Source organism: Canis lupus, chromosome 4 (genome assembly GCF_003254725.2).
Source record: "Canis lupus dingo isolate Sandy chromosome 4, ASM325472v2, whole genome shotgun sequence".
NCBI lineage: Eukaryota > Metazoa > Chordata > Mammalia > Carnivora > Canidae > Canis > Canis lupus.
The window spans coordinates 74,531,652-74,558,254 of record NC_064246.1 but is presented as its reverse complement, the minus strand read 5'-3'; the positions used below and the strand labels follow the sequence as shown (position 1 = coordinate 74,558,254).

The 26,603-nt window shown below is 40.5% G+C and overlaps 1 protein-coding gene across 1 annotated transcript in view; it reads right to left on the bottom strand.

The window, feature by feature from the left end:
- ADAMTS12 (ADAM metallopeptidase with thrombospondin type 1 motif 12) overlaps positions 1 to 26,603 on the bottom strand; it is a 312,048-nt gene that overhangs the window by 86,091 nt on the left and 199,354 nt on the right. The window contains exons 8-12 of the mRNA XM_035714864.2: positions 19,235 to 19,378; positions 18,522 to 18,666; positions 12,566 to 12,658; positions 10,964 to 11,109; positions 6,936 to 7,105 (exon numbers count right to left, since the gene is read on the bottom strand). Of these exons, the coding sequence (XP_035570757.2) occupies positions 6,936 to 7,105; positions 10,964 to 11,109; positions 12,566 to 12,658; positions 18,522 to 18,666; positions 19,235 to 19,378 (698 nt within the window). The remainder of the gene's footprint in view (positions 1 to 6,935; positions 7,106 to 10,963; positions 11,110 to 12,565; positions 12,659 to 18,521; positions 18,667 to 19,234; positions 19,379 to 26,603) is intronic.

The window sequence follows — 26,603 nt, the reverse complement described above, 5'->3', positions numbered from 1 at the left end:
CCTCTGGCCTTTGGCTTCCATGGTGCTTTGAGTATGTCATTAGGTTGGCCCATGGCACAGGGTGTGTAGAAGGAGACAGGAGTAGCAATACACGGAATACTCTTAGCTCTCCATGGTCATCATGGTAATCAGAGAGTCTGTCCCAACCTCATGGATTCCATAACATCCTTAGAGTTGAGTATTTTCAATGTCTCAGATTTATTCATATGCCCTGACACATCCCTTTGGATCATTAGAATTTTTTTTCTTGACTTTTTAAGAGCTTTCAAATCCATTTATAATTCAGCTAAGGGAAGACTCTCAGACTCATTTACTGGTAAGCTCTCAGCCTCACACTGTCTGATTAATCCCCACAAGGGAAGCTTAGGTAACTGAATGAACCTCCTGAATCAAAGGTTGCATTTGCAATTCTGGTGAGATAGGATGGCTCAACATTTTCAGATAATGATTTTAAGAAGTGGTCATGAGAAGCCAAAGATAAAACTTGGTAAGAAGAATAAAAATTTCTTAGGTTAAGGAAACTTTTGGTGCATTTCACATTTTGTAAGTAGTTGCTACTTGAGTTCCACCATTTATTTATTTATTTATTTATTTATTTATTTATTTATTTATTTATTTATGATAGTCACAGAGATAGAGAGAGGCAGAGACACAGGCAGAGGGAGAAGCAGGCTCCATGCACCGGGAGCCCGACGTGGGATTCGATCCCAGATCTCCAGGATCACGCCCTGGGCCAAAGGCAGGCGCCAAACCGCTGCGCCACCCAGGGATCCCGAGTTCCACCATTTAAAAAAATCCAGTTTCTACACTCCATTTACACGCAGGGCTCCATGGGTATGAGCCTCATGCAGTCAGCCAGGGCCTCACATTTTTTCCTTTTTTTAAGAGAGAAAGAGAGAGAGAGAGAGAGAGAGAAGTGGATAGCAGAAAGAGAGGGAGAGAGAGAATCCTCAGCAGGCTCCATGCCCAGAGCAGAGCTCAATAGGGGGCTAGATCTCACAACCCTGAGATCATGACTTGAGCCAAAACTCAAGAATCGGATGCCTAACCTACTGAGCGACCCAGGCACCCCTTGAAACTCTTAATTTATATTTGAGCTTGTGTTTTCTAAGTGAGGTCTGATGGGACAATGAAATGTGTACATGAGCAGAAGACATGGGTGATAAGCACATCTCCTGTTCCTTGCCAGATTTTAAGAAATAGTAAACCTTAAGCAAAAAGCAAACTTAAAATGTTTTGTTGTTGTAACAAGTAATATTTAACTTAAGAAAGAAACTCAGGGGCAGCCCCGGTGGCTCAGCGGTTTAGCGCTGCCTACAGCCGGGGATATGATCCTGGAGACCCGGGATCAAGTCCCATGTTGGGCTCCTGGCATGGAGCCTGCTTCTCCCTCTGCCTGTGTCTCTACCTCTACCTCTCTCTCCTCTCGTGTATTCTCATGAATAAATAAATAAAATCTTTAAAAAAAAAAAAAAGAAAGAAAGAAACTCAGTTTAATGATTAGGCTCAGATCAACTTGAGGGAAAAAACAAAAATATCTGAAAAGTCCTCACCAAAAACCCAACCAAAAATCAAATAATTGCTAAGACTCTGTAATTTTGGCTGGTCTAAACTGATATATTCTTTTACTTTCTGATATGGTAATATTATAATTCCCAAATATATCAAAATACATATTAGTTAAACAGAAGAAGGCATTAAAATTAATATATTCTACAGTAACCACGGTGGTATAAAAACAAGAATAGAGGTAATTTTTAAAAAATAAACTAAGTCAGTTTAACTGATGTTTTAGGAAAGGCTAAGTGTAGTAATATTTTCTTTTTATTATATATTTTTATGTTCTGTCTTTTGATTAATATGTTTAAGAACTATGATACACATTTAGAATTACAACTTAAATTATTTAAGAAATATAATAATTTTGTCAAAATGCTTAAATGTTTAGAAAAAATTGGTTTTCAAAGATTCAGGACAGATCAGTTTAACAAAGCTAGCATTTGTCATAATGCAAACAGTTGTTGGGGCTCTTCTCCCCTCACTAGAATTCCTTGACAATGAGATTATCTTTTTAAAAATAGGAACATCATCTTAGGTAAAATACAAAATGCAATGCATTGTTGTTAAGGACACAAGCTTAGCCCAGTCTCTGTTTTACTGGTTAGCATTTAGGCTGCAGTCAGGCCTGGGCTAATTCCTCCTGGCTCTACTCTATAGTCTGAGTTTAAGCAAGCTGCTTAAATTCTCTACATCTCTTACTTAGGTCTGGAAAAATTGAGTCAAAACCCTAAATTCCCATTATCAGTTAGGAATTAGTTTCACTGCAAATAGAAAATATTGCTTTCTTGTCTGAAATAGACAGGACTTTGTTTTGCCCTCAGGATAGGAAATTCAGAGGTAGGAGTTTAAAGCTATCCTCCTTCCAGTCTTCCAGCTCAGCCAGTCAGCATGGGGGGTCAGCTTCCTGGCTGCAGTGTGACTGCTGTACCCCTCCCCCCCACCCCCACCCCCTCCCGCCCTGAAGCCCCCACCCTCCCATCTCCCCACCCTGGGAAGCAGGAGCAGGGAGGGTCAATGTCAGAAAAGCAAGGGGGTGAGGGCCAGTTCTGTTGGTACCCATTAAAAACCCTTCAGAGGCACCTGGGTGGCTCAGCCAGTTAAGCATCAGACTCTTGATCTGTGCTCAGATCATGATGTCAGGGCTCTGTGCGTGCACTGGGCGTGAAGCCTACTTAGGATTCTCTCTCTCCCCCTGCCCCGCCCCCTAACTCTCTTTCCCTCTCCAAAAAACAAATAAACAACCCCCCCCCCCCAAAAAAGAACAAAAAAACAAAAACAAAAAACAAAACCTCAAAAATCCTCCCAAAAGCCTTACCCATGGGGCCTCCATCTTTATATCTCTTTGGTCAGAATTGGATCTCCCAGGAATATGAGTTCCTGGGTCTTTTCATTTTTCCTTCTGTTATTGTAGAGGAAAGTGAGGGTGAAGAGGGTCAGGACTGGCTTTGGGGTGTCTGCAAACATCATCCTTATTATTCAGTCATTTCCTTTCTTGAAGCCACAGATTCCTAACCTGTCAACTGAGAGGCTCCTGGCTAGAAGATCACCCAGGTTGCTCCGCACACTTACATTCTCTTTAAAGGCTGTTTTTATCACAACCTCAAATATTCCTGTAGTAAGCTCTGTGTGCACCACCCAGGCCCCCAGGTGTGGGACTTGGCTCTCCGGCACCTGGGAGCGCTGCCAGCACTAACCCCCAACTGTCACCTTGGCTTCAGACCCAAGGACACCCACTCCTTCCCTAGGTAGACCACAGCCAGTGGCCAGTCCAGGTGGGGCATAAAGTACTGGCTCTCCCACTTCAACCTGGCAACTCTGAACGTCTGTGTCAGCGGCAGGGCTCCCTGGGGGGTGGGGTGGAGCCTTTGCTGAGTGTGCTCTGCAGCTCAGCTATCGCCCTGCACACCCCTCCTCCCTCCTCCTGCTCTTCTTCCACTCCCTGCCTGCTAGGGCCCAGCTCAGGGTCTGTTTCCCAGGGAACCCTAACTGCAACAATCCCTGAAAGGAATCGAATGTTCCTGAAGGATCCTATTCCAGGAGAAGCAGATGTGGTCTGACTCCACATTTGCTGGAAACCTCACTGGCGTCAAGTATTAACAGGGCTTAAATATCTGGAAGCAACAACTAAAAAATTCGCCTAAATGAATTTGGGCTAAATCGGGTGTTCTGAGAAAGATGAAAATCTAAAAAAGAGAGAGATTCCAGGAAAGCGATGACATTTGAGATCAGGCTCTGGTCATGTCTTCATAGAAGATGCAGGATATAAACACATTTCTATTAACACAGGCTAATAAAGTCCCATAAATCTACATAGATTGGTTTAAATCTGTATTTATATCTATCATTTATCTATCTACCAGCTTCTTAGTCAGATTTATGCTTCAGTTCCAGCCCCAAGGTAAAAAATCCTGGACCTCGAATAAGTAAGTTATTGTCTGCTCTGAGACTAAGCTTCTTTATCTCCAAAGATACGGAGGGGAGAAGTGAGAAAATATAGAGTAGCATTCTTATATAGATACTGGCTTCAGAAAATGCAGTTGATCATTGCAGCTCTTCACACTGATGCCTACATGAAAGTTGTCGAGTAGAGTTTGGATAATTTTTGCTGTCAGGAGTGCTGGAAAAGAAAATGTCTATCTTGGAAAAAGGAAGTTGATCTAGACTAGTAGTTTCAAATCTTTGAGGCAGAAGAATTATTTTTCTTCTTTCAAACAAGATCTTGCAAATAAAGCAGATCAAGTCAGGATTTTATTAAGCAAAATTTTGTAAGTTCAAGTATACGATGGTTAAAAATAAGTCAGTGGGATCTAAAGAAATTATTAAGATGAACAGAAATTCTGAAATCAAACTTATGGATGGCAGTTACAGACTTAGGCTGGCTGCAGCATTTAATTCTTTTCTGTGCGGTTTTTTGAAAAATCTTGACTCATTTTGGCAAACAGTTGCAAATAAGAACAGTTTAGAGCAACTCAACCTGTAATCTTAGGATATTTCTCAATTACACTGTGTTGATGGGAGACTTTTATTCTAAGGTCTGCACAAACCCAAATTAATTTAACTGTGTGAATTAGCGCATTGGTGGTCTTTGGTATGTTAAAACTTGATGTATAATATTTTTGAGTGTAAGCACTGTTCTTTATTGCACTTCTAAAGACTAGTTTAAAATTTTTTTTTGAAAAATGAAATTAGAATCAAGCATTTTTGCAATCCTTGGGATTCCATGGAACACAGTTTAAAAACGACAAGACTTGATGGAGTTTCTATGCTTATTGCAAATGCTTAAATCTACGATTCTTCTTCTGTCATTGGCTAGCTAGCACATCTGCCAAAGATCACTCACCAAGACACTTACCACTGTCCACTGAATAGGTTGGAAACTTTGCTGTACATTTACTTTATTCTCTGGTGACTTCTAATGGTAAGGCTGGGAGGGTAAAGCACTCAATGCCCAGCACAGAGTAATGCTCCCTACGTAGCTGTTGACATGAATGACCTACTTCTTGCCACCACGGGTGCCCATCAACTAGGCAAACAACTCTGTAGGTTGGAGTTTAAGAAGGAAAATAAATCAGTGTGTTGGTCAAGGTAGTAGCTACTTGGATGAGCAGATAAGTCACTATGCTTCAATAATGGCATAGGAACCTGCAAGAAAGCCACCAGGATAGAAGATGGAGGCTTACAGTCCAGGTAGATAGTTCAGCAGATGGCACTCAGCCTAATTCCCTCCTATGGGTTACACAGACTCAGTATCAGTGACAGATGCAAAACAATCATTCTAAAGTGAGTGAAATTTATGTCCACTTTTAGACTCATTTCTTTAGCACCTATTGCTTTGCTATGCAATATGCAGGCATATGGCAAATGTTTTGTAAATAAATAAAGAGCCAAGCTAAATCAGATCTCCTTATTCTAAGTCCAACTACTCGAGCTTTCAGAGCTCAGCACACACAAACCCCACCCTGCATCAGGCAGGAGGTGAACCCCTAGAAGGTTGCTGGACCCCCACACAAAGGTTGCTCATTTGGGGTCTCTAGTACTGCTGTTCCAAATAGTTCCAACAAAAGAGACACTGTCCAAAATATAAAAATAGGTAGTACTAACTAGATATACCTTTCATCATTAGTTCGTGTGTGTGTGTGTGTGTGTGTGTCCACATGAATATATAAGTGAGTTCTGCTTTACTCAAACATCTGAATTAGGAGGCTGAATTGCCCCAATAACCAAATGACTCACTCTCATAGAACATGAATGATGCTCAACAGGGTGGGGGCAAGGAACAGACCCTGCCCATGCCAATCAAAGGCCATCAGGGTATTTCAGAAATCCCAAATGGCAAAGCCCTATTGGGTCTTGCTTTCAAAAGCAACTGACTGAATCATTCTTTAAACAGTCCAAACGTGTAATTTTCATTCTCACATTTCCTCTTGTGTTCTATCACACAGAAATTTCAGAAACTTAAAAAACATCAGGAAAAATTTGCTCATTCTTTACTGCCTTGACTCAAATCTCCTTAGCTCAGGAAAATCTTTTCTCTTTCATGCTCTACTTGAATAATAACACATTGCACAGATATTTTTTGATGCTAATCTGTACCTAATGGTTAATGATTCTTCTTCATGTTCAGGAGAGCAGGTGTAGCTAGTGTTGATACAGGGGAAGCATCATCAAAGCTGATACCCCATTCTCCAGCTCAGTTATGTCCCCATCCCTGATGTGTATCCTATAGATGCTTGATTTTACTTCTGACCCTTCTTATCCTGTCCTGTACATACAAAATATTGTCATCTGGCCCAGAGCTGGCTCTCATTTATTTCTGATGAAGGTATTTATTTCTACCATCCTGTTTTATCTTGTGCTTTTGTCCTGTCTACTGGAATGACTGGTTTTATTTTGGATGCTTTCCTTTTCCTTTCTTCCAGTAGAAAGACTTCTCTTGCTTAACAATCATCAACACTTCCTCAGCAGTCTTCTGTGAACTTACTCCAAACCTACAATGACTTTCTCTGAACTTCTGCCAAAATTAAAGTCAGTCACACGCTCATCAAGGAGCACTTTCATGAGTAATCTGGTATGAATTCCTGGTTGCCCCCCGATGGCTTAGCTGCACCTCAGCACATCTGAAGTGAGCCATCATGTTGGACAAGCTTCTCTTTTACTTTCCACAGAACTCAGCACCGAGTTGGGTATATTCAGCCTTCAACATGTACTGATCAACCTAACCAGGCCAACGTTTCTACTTTTTAAATATAAAACTCCTCCTGGAGCTATTCTCTCCCTGTGGAACTTTGCAGGGGATCCCAGACACCTTGCCATGGAAACGCTCTCCCATCATGGCTGTAGCCCGAGATCTGGAATCTTCTGTCACGGCTCCTTACCTGGATTAAAAACTGGAAACCAGCGGTAGAAGGCGTTCTTGTAGGGGACGGTGTCAAACTCACTGCACTGCATCTGCCGGAAGGTTGGTGTGTCTGGGCGGCAGGGGTGGACATTGCACAAGCGATAGCGCTTCCTTTCTCCGGTGCAGTACTTCCCTCCAAACTTTGGTCTATGCATGAAACACACATGTTCAGTTCATTTCCTTAAAGGCTACCATTTCTCCTTAAACATCCCTTGGCATCTGGTCATGCCTGTTCTTTGCCAAACCGCATCTTGCACTACCCTCAAAACTTGCCGTTTACATAAATTCTTCCAATTTCATATATTTTTTGGTTGTTGCTGCTGCCCACGGCCATTCAGTCCCAGGTCTATAGTTGCCTAATTTGAACCAGTGTGTGTGTATCTTTCCTACTTGTATATCTTCCTGGCCTCTCAAACTCAAAATATATGCTGAGATGGGATACGTGATTTTCCCTCCAAAATCCGCTCCTTCTCTAATTCCCATTTAGCAAGTTAAAAGTGGTCAGATTTCAGAAGCCTCCATCCTTTGTCTTCCTTTGACCCCACTGTCCATCAGCTGCCCACTCATCAATCATGTCTTTGTAGAAGTTTCTTCCTCTTCAGTCCCACAATCACCAAATTAGTCTAATCCTTATCACTATTTCTGCCTTCCCTCTGTCCATCTTTTCCCTCATTCAATCTACTGTACACACATCTGGTTAATTTTTATGATGACCTTATTCTAGTTTCTTGTTTAAAAACCTTTCATGGCACCCAATGACCACAGAATCAAGTCCAGCCTCTGTGGTTTAACATTCAAGGCCCTCATGATCCTGACTTCATGCATCCTAATAGCTACTTCCCATCTGCCCCCTCATTTGATACTTTTCCAGTGCTACAAGCTGACTTATTTACTATTTCTCTTCTGTGCCTCTGGCTTGACTTCCCCCCTCATAAGTCTCTATCTACATGCTATCAGTGCTTTCAGGATCAAATAATGCTCTACCTCCATCATGAACTCTTCTTGGATTTTTGCCAGAAATAAACTCTTTCTCCCTTTTGTGATACCTGAAAGTACCTACTGTATGTACTTCCTATACTTATCACTCCAAAACATAGTTCACTGATGATCCAATCCAGCTTTAGTTCATCTATGGTCTCTAAGTCATACTTTGAGTGCAGAAGGCTCTTAATAAACATTCAATGAATAAATAAGTTAATCTTATTTTAGAATAATCCTTCCCAACTTTTTATTTCCTTTGTAATACATGCAAGGGCAATAACAACCTTCCTATTAGGATCAATTAGTCCCTCAAAAAGGGAGGAGGTAGGGCTCAGTCAGTGATTGACTGTCTGACTTTGACTCAGGTCATGATCCTGGGGTCCTGGGATTGAGTCCTACATCAGGCTCTCAGGAGGGAGCCTGTTTCTCCCACTGCATATGTCTCTGCCTCTCTCTGTGTGTCTCATGAATAAATAAAATGTTTAAGAAGAAAAGGAGGAGGAAATATAGCAGAATGACTGTCACAGAAGAGGTGGAACTCTTTGTCCTTTAAAAAAGCCTCAGGTAATCTATGTCTTTTCTCTTGTCTCCACCTGGCTGCATCTGAAATCAGGGATTGTGTCTGCTATTGTAGTGCAGCATAATGGGGTCAAATAGCTTGGGGTTCGAATTCTGATTTACTTTGTATTATTAGTTGGATGATTTTGAACAAGTTATCTTAGTTCTCTGGGCCACGATTTTTTTCATTTGTGAGGTGTGCATAATAGTTCTTATCTTACAAGATGGGAGGACTGAATGAGAAAATGCACATGAAGATTTAGTAGAGTAGCTAACACAAGGAAGAGCTTAGTAAATGATAGCATTGTTAGATTATTGTAAAAAATCATCAACAAATATTTATGTACCCAGTACCATGTGCTCAACATCATTTGCAGGGAGGACAGAGTCCAAAAAAAGGTCAACCTTCCCATAAAGCCAAGTTAGAGATTTTCATCCTACAGTTCCTCAACAAAGATGTCCCTTTCTGACAACCACAGATCACAGATCATCCTCCCAAGAGGCTCCAGACAGGTGATGGCTGAATGCAGAGCACTACAATAGGTCCCAGAGCAAATCACCTACATTTTATGATCTCTAAAATGCAAATCATATTTTTGATTACATTGAAATAAACCATAAAATGAAGATTTTCTGTAAAATATAAGAAATCCTTCTAATTTTTGAAGTCACAGAAATCTTCTATTTACACAAAAGCAACTTTTATCAGAGAGTAAGATTTAAAAACAATTTCATCCAAAGTCCTCTAATGTACTCTTACATGTGTGGCAAATGAGAAAAGATATCATAATAACTATTATATTATCTACCATTTACTGACAATTTAATGTCGTTGGTATTTTGTTAAACTCTTTATATATATTAACTTGCTCTTTAGGAAAAATTTATTATATACATTTATTAAATATATATTGTGTATGTGTACACATATACAGGTATGTACATATAGTAAAAAGTTAATAAAAAGGAGAAGTGATATTTGAAACTGAGATACTGAGGAGACTATAGTCACATTTATCATTTGTTTTTTTTAAAAAGTGACTCTTACACTTTAGTGCAGACTAATAAAAATCTAGGCAAGAGAAACTTAACATATTTTCTACTTACCAGAGGCATATGTACACTTGTTAAAAATTTTACTTAGGAACTCATATACCAGTAAATAATGAAGAATGTCATATATATATTTGGGGGTGTGCCTGAGTGGCTCAGTTGGGTAAGTGCCTGCCTTCTGCTTAGATCACGATCCCAGGATCCTGGAATTGGGTCCCACATTGGGACCCAGTGGGGAGTCTGCTTCTCCCTCTCCCTGTGCCCCTCCCCCACTCATGTGCATGCTCACGCTCTCTAACAAAATCTTTTTATTTTTATTTATTTATTTTTTAATTTTTATTTATTTATGATAGTCACAGAGAGAGAGAGAGGCAGAGACACAGGCAGAGGGAGAAGCAGGCTCCAAGCACCGGGAGCCCGACGTGGGATTCGATCCCGGATCTCCAGGATCGCGCCCTGGGCCAAAGGCAGGCGCCAAACCTCTGTGCCACCCAGGGATCCCACAAAATCTTTTTTAAAAAAGTCATATATATAAAAAGATTCATATATAATTGGAAAGCAAGGGAATTTAAATTTAATTCATATGTTGTATCATTATATAAATTTAAAATAATGAAAAACTTAAGCACTTTGATTAAAAAATTGAAAGTTTTGTGAAATAATTTATTTTTTAAAGAAAAGATTTTTATTTATTTATTCACGAGAGACACACACACACAGCGAGAGAGAGAGAGAGAGAGAGAGAGAGACAGAGACACAGGCAGAGGGAGAAGCAGGTTCCATGCAGGGAGCCCCAATGTGGAACTTGATCCTGGGACTCCAGGATCATGCCCTGGGCCAAAGCCAGGTGCTAAACTGCTGAGCCACCCAGGGATCCCGTGAAATAACTTCTATAGAACTTTTACATGGCTAACATGGAAGCTTAAGGTTCATAAAATCCTTATCTAAAACATTCAAAATAATTATCCTCAAAAATGTACTATTTTATTAGTTATTTAAGGGTAGAAAATTATTTTTTATAAAATTAAATGTTCATTATGATTGAAAGAAAGCTACAGTCTTATTACAAGATTAAGTATAAGTAATCTCTCACTGACAGAGTCATGTTATTTAGAAGGAGTTAACTGCATAGTCTCCGAAAAACTTTCACGTAGATTATACTCTTGAAAATTTGCTTATTTTCCCAAAAAAATGGAATCGGCTTACTTATCCAAGTTCTAGTAAGAATCCAGTGCCACACCAAAATGAAACAAAACAGAACCATGTTTTTAACAACCTTCTGGTTCTCTTTTGTCTTTAGGAACCCATTAAATTTCTCCTAGGAGGCTTGGGGTCACTGGTGAGGTCCTGTTATCCAAAACTGGTCTCCCTGGTGCTCATGGAAGGAAGGCAAGTATTTTTGGCCAGACTTACTCAGGATTGTTGCAGAGCCTCTCTGCACTCTGGGCTCCGGCCCCACAGGTCCTGGAACAGTGGGACCAGGGTGACCAGCGGCCCCAGCCCCCAGGAATGCTCTCTGGTTTCTTCCCCACTGTGATACACTTGCCAGCCATACACCACTAGAGAGGGAAGAGGCAGGAGACGCATATGTCATGAAGGTTCCCAGAGTAAGCTCAGCCAAGATCCCTAGAAGTCTAAACCCAATTCTCTCAGAGCAAGAAGGCTTTTTATGGTCACCCAGCATATGGAGAAGAAAGACTCACAAAAAAATGTCTCCCAAGAGTCTTGGGTTTTAGAATCAGACAACGTCAGGTAATTTTATGCTGCCTTGTTAGAGCCAGCCAATGCAGGACCGTTACTCCAAGTGTGGTTGACACATTGCATGCCAGCAGGTAAATCCACACACCACTTCCTTCACTGAGAAAGTCCTGCTATGACACGCACATCGGCTCAGTCTGCTTAGTAACACAGTGGTTTTGTACTGTCATTGATTTACCTTCTGCTCAAGCTCCTTATCTTGCTGCAGACCATAAACAAACATTTTGCAGACTGACACTGAGCTAATACTTGTCTCTAGCCTCTGTGGGTACTTAATAGCTGCAGCAGATAACTCATCCTCTTGCAAAAAGTCCACTCATTGCCAAAAAAAAAAAAAAAAAAAAAAAAAAAAAAAAAAAAAAAAAAAACCACACACAAAAATAACCCAACCACTTGTTGGAGTTCTTTCTAATATCGAGAACCATTTTTGTTTCCCTGTAAGTCTAACCATTATTTCCAGTTCTAGCGCTTCATGTGGCTCAGAAACAATTCCATCCTCACTCTTTAAGACAATCATTCCTCAACTGTCAGATTAGGAAGGTAAACATTCAAAAAAGGAACAAAAGAAAATGTAACTTGGTTGTTCGGTGATTGTGGCATGTTTTATCTGCCGGCCTCCTTTCCTCATTATTTCTGGTCACTGTGTATTGGGACCAAGTTCTATAATCTCGGTGATGGATCATGCCATTCCCAAGCTGCGTAAAGATATCCACTAAGCGTCTAAATCTGAGGCTCACAACAAACATAATGGTCGTGTTGAGCAGCACACATTACCCTGTCCTCAAGCAGTCTGGGGGATTTCTAACATCTGAATTCTTGGGTGTCTGGCTTTCCTCCAACAATTAAATCAGATGATGAGAATGTACATAACAAGTGGCCCAAATCCAACATTTTTGGAAGGCAGAAGTCACTGGTTTGTCTTTTCAGTTTTTAACATGGAGTGGGGAAGAAGTCCAAATGAAGGTTGATAATAAGCTCAGCAGATGTTATTGACCATAAATTCTGCAGAAGTTCATCAAGGAAAGATGGGACGGATGTTTTGCAAGTGAATTGTGGAACTGGGCCCCAGCCCTCTCTCCTCACTGTTTCCAATGAAGTCTCAAAAGGCGTCATGGAAATACAATCCTTTCCCCGGCTAGCCTGACAGTGTGACCTCCATTCACCCAGACAGCTGCTCTCCAGGGCCCTCTCTCCACTCCTCCCAGGAGCCTTATGCCTACCACCCTCCCACCTTCCTTCCTCAACCTGACACGTCACCTTCTTCTCACCACATCGCGTCCCATCTGCAGCAGCGTCCAGCTTAGAGCGACAAAAGCCTTTCACTGAGCACCACAGGGTCTGGCAGACATTCTGGAAAACAAACGTGAAACTGTACTCTTGTATTTTCCAAACTTGCATAAAGCACTTCTACAGTGATGGTGAAATACACACTTGGCCATCCACAGACCCATAATAATGCTGCTGTTGTTGAGTGATAAAAAGTGACCATTCGAGAACTCTTGATCCAAACTTAATTTGGACTTTGTTGTCATTCATACACAGTGGCATGGTCTACTAAGCAATAAGGAAACAGGAGACAAAACACATTTCCTAGGAGTTAAGATTAATTTCTATATGGGTGACACAGCATCACTGACCTCAGGCAGTGTAACTGGTGACTGTAGCCATCAAAGGCCAATGCAAACTATGGATGAAGGAATCGGATTACAAACAGTTGGGTGGTTATAACTTGAGCCTGCTCACTGAAGGAAATGGAACTATTCCACCCAGACAGCCTAAGCGTGTTGACTTTTGACTCAGAGTAGCCAGCCTGTTTTATCTGCCAGGGAGTGAAACGGGTCTTTCCTATTCATTTCTCCTCCTGCAGTAGGAACAAGGGAAGGATGACAAGACTCTCACATGTCATCAGAAATGGCTCCACTGCTACCATGTCCACCTTTTAGTCTTTCTTCTATCCACTCACTCATCATTCATCATTCCATCCATTTAACTGTGCTCTTGATTCAATGTTTTTTTTTAATAAGATTTCATATTTTTAGACAATTTTGGAAAATTCTCTATCTTGACCTCTCTAAATTTTGCCTCTCCCTGATTACCACTATTCCCTCCCTCTGGAACTCTTAACTGATGAGCCTTCCAATCCTCTTCTTCATGTCTTAACTTCACTTTTATATTTTTCAACTCTCAATTTTCTTGTATATAAAAGTTGAGAAAGTCTGGATTTTTATCAGGAATAGACCAGTGTCTCCATCATACAGTTCATTGATTTTTTTCTTCAACTATGTAAAGTCTGCTGTTTAATCCAAACACTGAATTTAAAATCAATGATGCTATTTTTCATTTCTAGAGGCTGTAATTGTTTTTCATATCTACCTTACAAATACCTTCTAGTGTATTTTTCCTTTTCTCAAATTGTAATTTTTCTTTTATGCATTCATTTTATTATCCTTAACTAAAATATTCACTTAATCCAAAGTCATTGAGGGTTGATTATCTCTCCTCACTTAGCTGTAGGTTGTTTTAAATTTTGAATTAGAAGCTGAATGGCGAATTCATCTAATCAGAAGCTTTATCTATTGGATTTTTGTGCATCTTTAGCTGAGCATTGGTTTCTCCAGGGCAGGTTTTTAATCTTTGTTTCTAACAGGCATCCCATGGTTCTATCAGGTCAGAAATATATTTATCTTAAATTTTTTTAGCATGAGGATTCTCTGTTTCAGGATTTTTTTTTCCTTTAGTGCCCGTGGTTCTTGGCCATGCCACCTCAAAGAATGAAGAGGTAGACCAGATGAAGGGTGATAGGCAGCAAAGAGAAGTATATTGGGGATAGTACAAAGCTCCCAAAGACAGAGAGGATCCGAGAGGTTTGCCATTTTGGTATTTAAATCGAAGAGTTTTTATGAGATTGTTGGTGGGCGATCTTCATCTGATAGCCCAATCAGACGACTGGCTGTCACCCAATCAGGTCTTTGTCCATGCACTCATCTACCTATCAGGTAGGTGTTTGCTTGGGGAAGGGTGAAGGGCTCCTTTCAGGGTGGTGTGGACTAACATAGGATGATGGTTTTTTTCCTTTTAAGGGTGGTTTCCTCTTAGGAATGGGGGGGGGCGCCCTTGCCCCTGCCTGCCTTTCTTCCCACTATCCTCCATTACAACCACACAAGAGTCTAAATTAGAACTCAATCAGTGTGAGGCTTGCTGTGGTAAAGTATTTTCTAGTGATAATGTTCTCCACCAGCATTTCTCCCCCTCAAAACCTTAGCTGAGATTAAAAAAAAGATGCTTCTGTGCCATGTATCTTTGTTGCCGGTGAGTTCTTCTAGCTTCCTTCTCATTAAGCATAGCTCCACAAGGCCCCCAGCTTCCTGTAAGGGCCTCACTTCCAGCTCTCTGCCCTGCTCCAGGTGCGCACATCACCATCTGTTGCCACTGGATGTTAAAGTCATGGCCCTTTGGTTCTCTCCGCATCTGCCTCAATGTGCTCATCACTCCCTTTTTTTAGCTTTTTCCCCCTGATGATTTTTTTCAGACTTTCTTATAAGTTCATTATGCATTTATAAAGGATGATGTGCTCAGTAAAGGGTACACAAAAACTCTTTGTTATATTTCTAACATTTTTTGAGTTATAAACTATAAACTATTTCAAGATAAAAAAAAGGTTTTAACAAAGAAAGTTGATGCTATGTTCTTTTTTAAAAGTATTTATTTATTTATTTATTTATTTATTTATTTATTTATTTATTTTAATACCAAAAAGGATTAGGTTATCCTGGCTGTAATATGTAGGCAGGAATCTAAAGTCTTCATTCATTTGTCTCAAGTCTTCATTCTATTATCTAGATAGATAGATAGATAGATAGATAGATAGATAGATATTATCTATCTACATGCAAGGCCCTGCTGAATGTCAGGAATAAAAGTTCCCTCCCACTTTACTTACGTAAAGTAGGAGAGGGTTTAAATAGGAAGCAACTATAATATTGTCTAATAAAGTCTTTGTCCAAGAAAATATAGACTAGAATGTGAAATGATATTTAATCTGAGCCCCAAATGATGAACAGTAGGGATGGTGTAGAGGAACCAGAGCATGCAAAGCTCTGGAGGTGGTAGAGAACCCACAACACTTTGAAGGATTTGGGTTGTTCAGTATATGGATAAATACAGAATATGAAACAGTAATTGACCAGAGATTGCCAGAGTGGTTTGTTTTCAGTACACCAAAGGATACCCTGAAAAAATCCTTACCTTTTTAAAACATCTAAAATTGTAGATAAAATATTTAAAATGTTTTAAATGCATTCCTGAGCTGGCAAGAAAGTAAGAGAAATCCCCAGAGGCTAAGAACGTACCAGAAATGTTGGAGATCTAGAGATACAAACCTGGTCACTTAGATTTTAGTTTTAATGGTCACCTGAATACTGGGAACAATGACCTGGGCCTGTGTAGTGTGGAAAGTTGGACTGGAGACCTCACGAAGACCGTAACTCCAAAGGACTAGCCATTGTGTGAAAGGGTGAACTAAAAGAAACCTGGAGACACAGCTGGAAAACTTGTCTGTTTTGACTTTAACTCTAGGAGGAGTGGTAATGTTACCCCTGAGAGTCTGTACCTACATTGGCCCCCACACAACTCATGTAGTCAAACAACATCCAACCAATAATTTGTTTTTATTGACCCACATTCTCAGAACGTGTCAGCCATCTAAGCCATAAAGAGTAACCTGATAGGGGATGTCCAGGTGGCTCAGTGGTTGAGTGCCTCTGTTCAAGTCATGATCCCAGGGTCCTGGGATCAAGTCCTGCAGCAGGCTCCCAGGGGGGAGCCTGCTTCTCCCTCTGCCTATGTCTCTGCCTCTCTCTCTGTGTCACTTATGAATAAATAAATAAATAATCTTAAAAAAAATAAAAGAAAAAACCTGATAGGAAGTTCACTATCAAGAGCTCACAATAAAAACAAAAATCAAGACAAGGAAATAATCTATAATAAGTGAGACCTGGAAAAAATCCCAAATAGGAAGAATGGATCACATAGACTTTGGATACTGGAATTATGTAACATAAATTGCAAAATAAATGTCTCAAATACGATTAAAAAATAAGAGATCATACTGAAAGTGTGAGTTAGAAACAAAAAACTATAACAGATAAAATTTAGAAAAATAAACAAATGGACTGTCATAAGTAAAACAAAAAACAAAACCATAAATGAGATTAAAAGGTCAACAGGTTAAATAGAAGAGTAGATGTATCTGAAGAGAGACATAAAGAGAAAAAATGGAAGGCAAGTTCCCAAGACATGGAAGATTAATGATAAAGCCCAACATATAAGCAGTTAAAATTCTGTTACAGAATGGAGAATTAAAACAATATTTTAAGAGATAAGGCTAGAGAACAGGAACTGGGATGAATCCTAGCACCCCTTTCAAGCCATTTTAGAGAATTTAAACTTTATCATAGGGAATGGGGAGACTGAAATATTTTAATCAGAGAGAAACACAATCCAATTTCCATTTATAGAGGTCACTTTGGCTGCATTTTGAGGGATGGATCAGAGTTGAGAGAGGTAGTCAAACTCCAGGAAAGGAGACCAATCGGAGAACTAGCGCAGTCACCTAGGACTAGGTGCATTTTCCAGATATTCAGGAGGTAGGACTGGCATGACTTGGTAACTAACAGGAGTGAGCGGGGAGGGATTTCTGCACCAACTTTACCTTCTCTATTGAGTCTTGCTCCTTGTGTGTGTGTGTTTTTTTTTAAAGATTTTATTTATTCATGAGAGACACAGAGAGAGGCAGAGACACAGGTAGAGGAAGAAGCAGGCTCCCCTCAGAGTTGCTCCTTGTGTTTAAGCACAGTTATTTACTTTCTCATCAGAAGTCTTTCTATGTGTCTTTTTTTGTACTGATCTCACTGCATTCAAATTGTTCTGTCTGCCTCCTCCACCAGAGCACAAGCTCCTTAAGGTCAGAGAATTTATCCTATAATTTCTGAGGGCTTAGCTTTTTCATCTTATTCAGCACCCAATCCGGGAGGGTTCAACGAGTCTTGCCTTGCCCGTGTCTATGTGTTAGCACTGGTACCTTCACGCTGAAAGGGATGCAGTCAGAGAATAGGCAAGATTCAGATCACAAAGGAATGCCACACAAAGGAGTTGGAATTCATCCTGTGGTCTGTGGACCCTAAGAGTGGAGTAGAGCCATGGTTAGGTCTCTGTTGTTTTGAAATAACCTGACTGGGGCACCTGGGTGGCTCAGTGGTTGAGCATCTGCCTTCCGATTGGGTGATGATCCCAGGGTCCCGGGATCGAGTCCTGCATCAGGCTCCCCACAGGGTTCCTGCTTCTCCTTCTGCCTGTGTCTCTGCCTCTCTCTCTGTGTCTCTCATGAATAAATAAATAAAATCTTTAAGAAAAAAAAAAGAAATAACCTGAGCAACAATTTGAATGGGGGAGACACTAGGTAGGAAGTAATTACAATTGCAAGGAGAGAAGATGAGAGACTGAATCAAGACAGTACAGTAGGAATGAAGACAACAGGGGAGAGCCACAAACTCCTTAAGAGGTTAAATGTCAGGGCCTGACCTAACATCTGGATATTGAGGGGCTCTTGCGTGGCTCAGTCAGTTAGGCGTCTGACTCTTGATTTAGCTCAAGCCAAGATCTCGGGGTGGTTGAGCCCCGTGTTGGACTCTGTGCTTGGCACAGAGTCTGTTTATCCCTCTTCCTTTGCTCTCCCCCCTGCTCGCTCTCTCTCTCTCTCTATCAAATAAATAGATAAAATCTTAAAAAAAAAACCATTTGGATATTGAAAATTAAGGAGAAGAATGAATTGGGATGAATCTCATTCCTACTTGGGATCTGAGGGTTCTCTATAACCAGATGGGAAATTGAGGAAAGGGAGCAACTTTAGGTTCCTATGGAGTCTACAGGTGTGAGTCACTATGATTCTGAAAATCACCATAGCATTTTCTTCACCACCACTCACTTGCAAAGGATTGCTGTCTCCATAGGATACCAAGGAGGTGGGGTCAAGGAATGTAAATGACCCCAACTTCACACCCGCTGCCTTGCAAACACCTTGCCATGAATGGAAGGTTTCCATTTCTGTGTCTGGCTCTTTGGATCACCAGATAGTTCCCTGGCCCTTCCTTCAGCATGCTGGAGATCTCAAGCCCAATGCATACCCACCAGAGGCACCGACATACCCAACACTTACTTCTACTTCCTGGCAGAAGGTGGCATTGGGGCCATACTGCAGCTGGCATTGATGGTGAACATCGTAGATCACTCCAGGGGCAATGACTTTGGACTTCAAGCCTTTCTTTTGGGGGGTGTCATCAAGACAGAACCCCCAGCCCCGGCTGAAACAAGTTAACAGAAACGAGAACAGTTGCTTATGATTTCCTTCGTCTTTAGTCTTTCACTGAACAGAAACTTCCATCCTATAGTTTACTCTTCATCCTTCAAGACAACTTGATTTCCACAAGGCACAGAAACCCCCAGGCCCAAGGATAGAACAGTCTAGGAAGAAATGCAAATCATACCCCACATTGCTACTTCAGCTGTGAGCCAGGAAATCAAGCAAGAGAGTAAAATAAAATCATCAGACGGGTTTCAGTGACCACTTCTGACATATCCTAGCTGTTCCTGCCAGTTCCTGGGGGACCTACCGCATCCTCAGATCATAAAGAGCCTCCCCGAGCAGGAGCAAGCAAGGGGATGGGATACTCCCCTGACTGTGGCTGGAAGGCAGGACCCATAGACGTGCAGGGTCAGAAACTGGAAGTGAAATCCAGCTCTTTTGATGGCACCCTGCTACTATGATCTATGGGAGGAACTGAGCCTTTCCCAGGCCTTGGGTCAGACTCCAAATGACTTCCAGTCTCAAGACCCCCAAGCCAGGCTGTCCTGAAACACACTGTCACTTACTCCAGGAAGCGGGTGATATACTCCTTGCTGCACTGGGACCACGTCAGTGGGGTGGGATTGTACTGGAGCTGGCGGGACATGATGTATGGGTGCCTGCCCACAGGCTCACAGTCGTTTTCTTTCCCATCGTGCTGGATGCTGAAGCTGCAGGAAGGCACAAAGCATAAGAGTACTGGGGAGGCAGGCGTGAAATAGGGAGCAAATGAGCTTCTCAGAGGTGAAAATAACCGAGATCCCCTTTTGTACAGAATGCACGTGTTTACAAAGTGGGACTCTGAAGTTGGAGAGAGAGAGAGCTAAGCTTGAACGAAAAAGCACAGGAGACATTATAAGCATGGCTTGGCTTCAAATATGCAAGGGTGGGAACCACCTGGCTAATTCAAAAACTTCTGCTTGGCTGAGAGCTGGCAGTTTGACTTCTGAGGAGTAAGGAGGGCAAATCCTGCCTCAAGCGATCTTCTTCCTCCTGCTTTACCAACCACAGCACTAGAAACCCAAACCTTCCTTCTCCCTTTTCATTGTTGTTTAAGGAAGACATGAAAGAGAAAACCTATGTGAGACTTTGTCAAAAGCCATAAGCTTTGAGTGACTGAATTTCTTTGGAGTCTTGTCATGAGCATCCTCCAGTATCAGAGACACTGGGGAGACCTCACACAGTTCAGTGGTTAGAGCGGGGTTTTGAAGACAGATGATCTGGACGGTATTCTATCTCCACCACTTAATGATCTGGGAGTTCCTCTCCTGGAAAATGCAGAGTCACCACAGTGCTAGGGTCAGATGTGAAGGGAGAGTCTGAAAACCACTTAGCAAGGGCCTGGCTGCTAAGAAGGGCTCTGTGAATGACCGAAATCCTTTATTACTGCTTTTATCCTTATCTAACCTATTCTCAAAAATCACACAGCTACTTACTGTTAAAACCAGGTTTTCCGCTGTTTGTGCTGCTACATCAGTGCCCTTACCCAGGTCTTGCTCGGTGCGCTTCTGCTCTCTGGCCTCCTACTTCCAGGCTGACCAGGTGAAGCAGCCCTGAACACCCCGATAGAGTTTATCCACCGTGGCAAGGGGTGCCTGGGAAGGAAGCAGACTCAGAAGCGTCTGCTTATAAGCTGAGTCCTCAGGATCACCCCAAGATGCCTTCAGAGCCCCCACATGATCTCTTTTCACTGGAATCTGCTTATGGCATACTTGCAGCCCAGAGCTGTTGGCTCAGATTTCCAAATCTGAACAGAGGGAAGTATGACCTTTTACTCCACTAGTGAAATTCAACTCCTCTGCCAGGGAAGCTCATATGTAACCTTAACAAAATCTCCAGATCAACATTAGCAACTCTTACAGAGAATGGTCTTTGGGGGATTTAGAAATTTCTTGTATTTTGCTTAAGCCATTATGATCTTATAAGCTTACAGATTCTTATCACGGCCCACTTAAATACAAAATTCACAAAGGAATCAGAGAATTAATGTACAAAAACTACTCTTATCACTAAGCCACAAAGAATGTGATTCAATGAAAGTTTTCATTCTAAGCAGGCCTTTCTTACGCTGTTGCAAATTCATTGGTACTCAGCTCGTGAAGTAGAACTTGTAGACTATAAGTTCACCTGCGCAATTAGTAATAACTCTAAACTGTAAGCATGGTTCAAAATTATGCATGAATAATGGTTTTTCTAGCAATAGATAGTCTAATACAAGAACATACAGCTGTATCCTACACAGCTGTAGATTCAAACCTGCCCTCAAAACATATCAGTTCCCTCAAAGCTCATTTTGTTCTACATAAAGTTTTTTCTTGTGTATTTTTTTAAATGTATTTATTGATTTGAGAGTGTGTGTGTGTGTGTGTGTGTGTGTGTGTGTGTGTGCCCAGGGTGGGTGGGGTGGGGAAGGCAGTGGGAGAGGGAGAGAATCTCAAGCAGACTCCCCACTGAGCATGGAGCCTGATTTCATGATCCTGAGATCATGGCCTGAGACAAAATCAAGAGTCAGAAGCTTAACCAACTGAGCCACCTGGATGCCCCTATTCTATCTAAAGTTTTTAATTCATTAAAGGATTTCCCCCTCAAGCTTTATCACCCCTCTGTACTCCCATGTTAGGAGAGAAAAGCAGTGCTACTAACCAATGTCCCTCTGGACTGTGTCTACTACGTTTAAATGTGTGGAGTGCTCCTGTCACATGGGCACAGGGGACCGATGAAAAATGAAGGCCAAGAAAGTACATGGGGTCATGGGGATGGAAGGTTTGTTTCCAGGAAGCCTCTCTCCAACAGATAGGATGGAAGCAGAAGAGCAGCTGGGATTCTGGAGCCCTCTGCAGTCCCAAACAACTTACTGAGCTGTTGGGATTCACCCGCTTTACCTCATGTTTGGCTTTCAACTCCTGTAGGAGTTGGCCAAATTATAGATGGGAAATAGCAAGTTGATTACTTAGCTGGGTTTCAGGGTATCATTTGATGGATATTACTTGCCTTTTATTATTCATTTTTTTCATCTGAGTATAGTTGACACAATGTTATAGTAGTTGCAGCTGTACAACTTAGTGATTTGGGCAAGTGTATATACGTCAGGCTCCGTTCCCCATAAGTTTGCCTGCCATCTGTCCAGTCATACCGCTATTACAACACCATTGACTATATTCCTTATGCAGTACCTTTTATTCCTATAACTTGTTATTCATTTTACAGCAGAGAGATAACAGCAGAGAACAAAACCATGAGAGTGGGGCGGCCCGGGTGGCTCAGCGATTTAGCGCCGCCTTCAGCCCAGGGCGTGATCCTGGAGACCCGGGATCGAGTCCCACATTGGGCTCCCTGCATGGAGCCTGCTTCTCCCTCTGCCTCTCTCTCTCTGTCTCTCTCATAAATAAATAAATAAAATCTTTAAAAAAAATGAGAGTGTGACTGTGCACTTTCCAAACTCATTTAGGAAATACCAATTCCATGTATGTAACACACAAAGGTCTGTAATGAAATCCAGAAGCAGGAGAGAAATACTGGGTGAATATTGCTTTATGAGTGTTCATCTGTATCATGATATTTTCATTACTTAAAAGGAAAGGATGCTAGGTCTCAGATAAGCTTGTAAATTTCCTCCTGGAATTCTACTTTCATTTTTGGTAACTTAACCTAAGGAGCCTCATAAAGGTGGTATGAGGCCAAGTGACTGATACAATCTGAGGTCCTCATAAATGGATTTTTAAAGAGTTTTCTCTCAAAAATGAAATTATTCACATAAGGCCATAACACAGGTTAGTTAATTTTACTTTCTATTTTGTATCACACATAATCTTTCATGAAACAAACAATGTTTCCAAGAAACAATGGGATATCTATGTTATTAAGCTATAATGAGAGTCTTTTGGAGACACTGGTTTATCCCAGTTTTGGCTTTTTAAAATTATTATTATTTTTTATCTGCCACAGTCCATTTCATTGATCTTTCCAGTGTCTCAGTTTGCTCCACAGATAATTAGAACTACACAGCTAAAGAAAGAACTAAATACCCCAGAAGCATCTTTTGCTATGAGCAAAAGTTTCTTAAGAAGTTCCTAAAGTCTTCTCTGGTTTGATTTTGTGTTTTACTAAAGGATTTTTTGCATCACTCAGGCTTACACGTTCTTTCAACTTTCCATTCGTATCAGTGACTCTTAAATTATTTTTTTTTTGTCCATTAAAAGACAGTGTTTTAATGCAAATCAAAAGCACCATGAAATACTCCTTTCAAAATGGCAAAAAACAACAATGACAAAAAAAAAAAAAAAAAAACAAGAAATAACTGTTGGTGAGAATGTAGGGAAAAAGGAACCTTCATGCACTGTTGGTGGGAATGTAAATCAGTATAGCCACTGTGGAAGACAGTACAGAGTTCTTCAAAAACTTAAAAATAGACATATCATATGATCCAGCAATTGCACTACTGGGTATTTACCCAAAGGAAATGATAACACTAATTCCAAAAGATATACTGCCATCATGTTCACTGCAGCATCATTTACAAAATAGCCAAGATATGGAGGCAACTTAATTGTCCATCAATGGATGAATGGATGAAGAAGATGTGGTGTATCTATTTACAACAGACTCAGTCACAAAAAGGATGAAATCTTGCCATTTCCAACAACATGGGTAAACCTAGAGGGCATTATGCTAAGTGAAGAAGGTCAGACTAAGAAAGACAAATACAATATGATTTCACTCATGTGGAATCTAAAAAAGCAAATGAATAAACAGATAAAAAGCAGATTCAGGGGTGCCTGTGGTGGCTCAAATGGTTAACTGTCTGCCTCTGGCTCAGGTCATGATCTCAGGGTTCTGGGGTCAAGCCCTGAATTGGGCTCCCGGCTCAGCAGGGAGTCTGTTTCTCCCTTTACTCCTCCCCCTGCTCATGCTTTGTCTCTGTCTGTCTGTCTGTCTCTCAAATGAATACATAAAATCTTATGGGAAAAAAGAAGAATTGAACACGTAAACACAGAGAACAAACTGGTGGTTGCCGAGAGGAGGAGGGTAAGAGTGTATGGGCAAAATGGGTGAAGGGGGAGTGGGAGATACAGGCTTTCAGTTATGGACCAGATAGGTCATGGGGATAAAGGCACAACACAGGGAATAGTCAATGATACTGTGATAAGATTGTGTAGCGACAGATACATTATGCTGTGGTGAGCATAGTATAACACATGGAGAAGCTGAATCACTATATTGTATACCTGAAACTAATGTAACACTGTGTGTCAACTATACTCAAATTTTTAAAAAAATTAATTAAAATGACAGTGTTCTATTTAGATCATCTGTACATGGCCCAATGCCTTTTTAAAATTTACTTTTATTTTTTTTAAAGATTTTATTTATTTATTCATGAGAGACACAGAGAGAGAGGCAGAGACATAGTCAGAGGAAGAAGCAGGCTCCCTGAGGGGAGCCTGATGCAGGACTCAATCCAGGACCCTGGAATCATGACCAGAGCCAAAGGTAGACACTCAACCGCTGAGCCACCCAGGTGCCCCCCGCCCTATGCCTTTTTTTTTTTTAATTAAACTTTTTATTTTGAAATAATTGTAGGCTCACTTGCAGTTTTAAGAAATAAACGAATAGGTTCCTGGTCTGCTTTGCTCACTTTCTCCCCAATGGTAACACATCGTAAAACTATAATCCAATAACACAATTAGGGTTTTGATGCTGATATGGTCAAGACACAGAACACTATCGTCACCACAAGGATCTCTCATGTCACACTTACAGCCACACTTTCTTCCTTCCCTCCCCTATTCTGTCCTGAAGCCCTGGTGGCCACTAATTAATATGTTCTCCATTTCTAGAATTTTGACACTTCAAATATGCTATATAAATGGAATCACACAGTATGTAACCTTTTAGGATTGCTTTTTTTTTTTTTCACAGAGCATAACTGTTTTAAGATTCATCAGGTGGCTGTGTGTATCAAGGTTTCCTTTCTTTTTATTGCTGACTAGTAAATATTACATAATATGTATCAAACCCAGTTTATGTAACCGTGTTACATTCACCCTGTTGGGTTGACAACAACCCTGAATTGTTTCTAGTTTTTGGCTATTAAGATTAAGCTTCTGTAAACATGTAAAGGTTTTTGTGTGAACATAAGTCTTCATTTTTCCAGGATAAATGCTCAGGAGTACAACCTCTAGATCTTATGGCAGTTGCAGGTTTACTGTTTAAAAAACTGACAACCGATTCTCTATAGTGAACCATTTTACTTTCTCACCAGCAAGCTATGAGTGATGCAGTTTCTCTGCAATCTTTCAGCATTTGGTGTCACCACTATGTAGTCATTCTGATTGGTGCGTGGTGATATCTCATTGTGGTCTTAATTTACATTTCCCTGATAGCTAATGATGTTGAATATATTTTCAAGTGCTTATTTGCCATTTATGTACCCTTTTTAGTGAAATCTCTCCTCATGTCTTTTGCCCATGTTCTAGTTACTGTTTGTTTTATTACTATTGAGTTTTGATAGCTGCTTATGTATTTTGATGCTAGTCTTATTGAATAGATGGTGTTAGTTTCCTAGAACTGCCATAAAAATTACCATAAGCTCAGTGGCTTAAAATAACAGGAACTTATTCTCTCACAGTCCTGGAGGAGAGAAATCTGAAATCAAGGTGTCAGCAGTACTACGAACATTTTAAAGGCTCCAGGGGAGAATTTGTGCTTGTTTCTTCTAGCTCTTGCTAAATACAGGCTTTCTTGACTTGTGGGAGCAAGACTCTAACTTCTGCCTCCGTCTGTACATGGCCTCTTTCTATTTGATCTCTCTGTGTCCAAATCTCCTTTTCCAGTCATTGGGTTTATGGCCCAACCTGAATCTAGTGTGATTTCATCTCAATTATTAACTGACAACAACAACAGAGACCCTAGTTCCAAAACAAGTAACATCCTGAAGTTCCAAGTAGCCTTGAAGGGAAGGGAGACACTGTTCAAGCCACTACACAGGGTTTACAAATATTTTATCATAGGCTACGTGGCTTGTCTTTTCATCCTCTTAAAAGAGTCAGAAGTTTTTAAATTTTGATGAGTCCAATATTTAAGTGTTTCCATTTATGGGACTGTACGTTTGATGTCAAGTTTAGAAACTCTTTGCCTGGCCCTAGATACTGAAAATTTTCTATTTATGTCCTAAAGGTTTTTTAGTTCAAAATTTTACATTAAGTTTATGTTCTACTTTAAGATAATTTTTGCATATGATACAAGACTTAAGTAGAGGTTCTTTTTATATATTTAAAATTTTTGCCTATGGATGTCCAATTGCTTCAGGACCCTTTCCTGACCCTTTCTTCATTGAATTGCCTCCATATTTTTGTCAAGAAATCAGTTGGATATATTTGTTTTGCACTATTTTTGCATTCTCTGGTTGATTCCATTGATCTTCATGTCTTTCCCTCCACCCAAACCACACAATCTAGATTACTGAAGGTCGTATTTTGAAATATCGTAGACTAATTCTTTCCATTATTCTTTTTCAAATTGTCTGGAAAACTTACTCTAGTTCCTTTGACTTTCTATATACATTTTAGAATAGTTTGTCTATATCTCAAAAAGAATCTTGCTGGAATTTTGGTAGAAATATCATTAAGCCTATATATTTATTGCAGGAGAATTCCATTTTTACCATTGTTGAGTCTTCCAATTCATGAACATAGTATGTTTCTCCATTTATTTAAATCTGATTCTTTTCTCAGTGTTGTGTAATTTAGAGCCTACAGTATGTCCTGTACACTTTTGTTAGATTTAAAAGTATATAATAATTATATGTAAATATTTCATCATACTTTGGAGTCATCATGAAAGGTACTACATTTTTCAATTCAGTGTTCACCTGCTCGTTGCCAGTTTATAAAAATG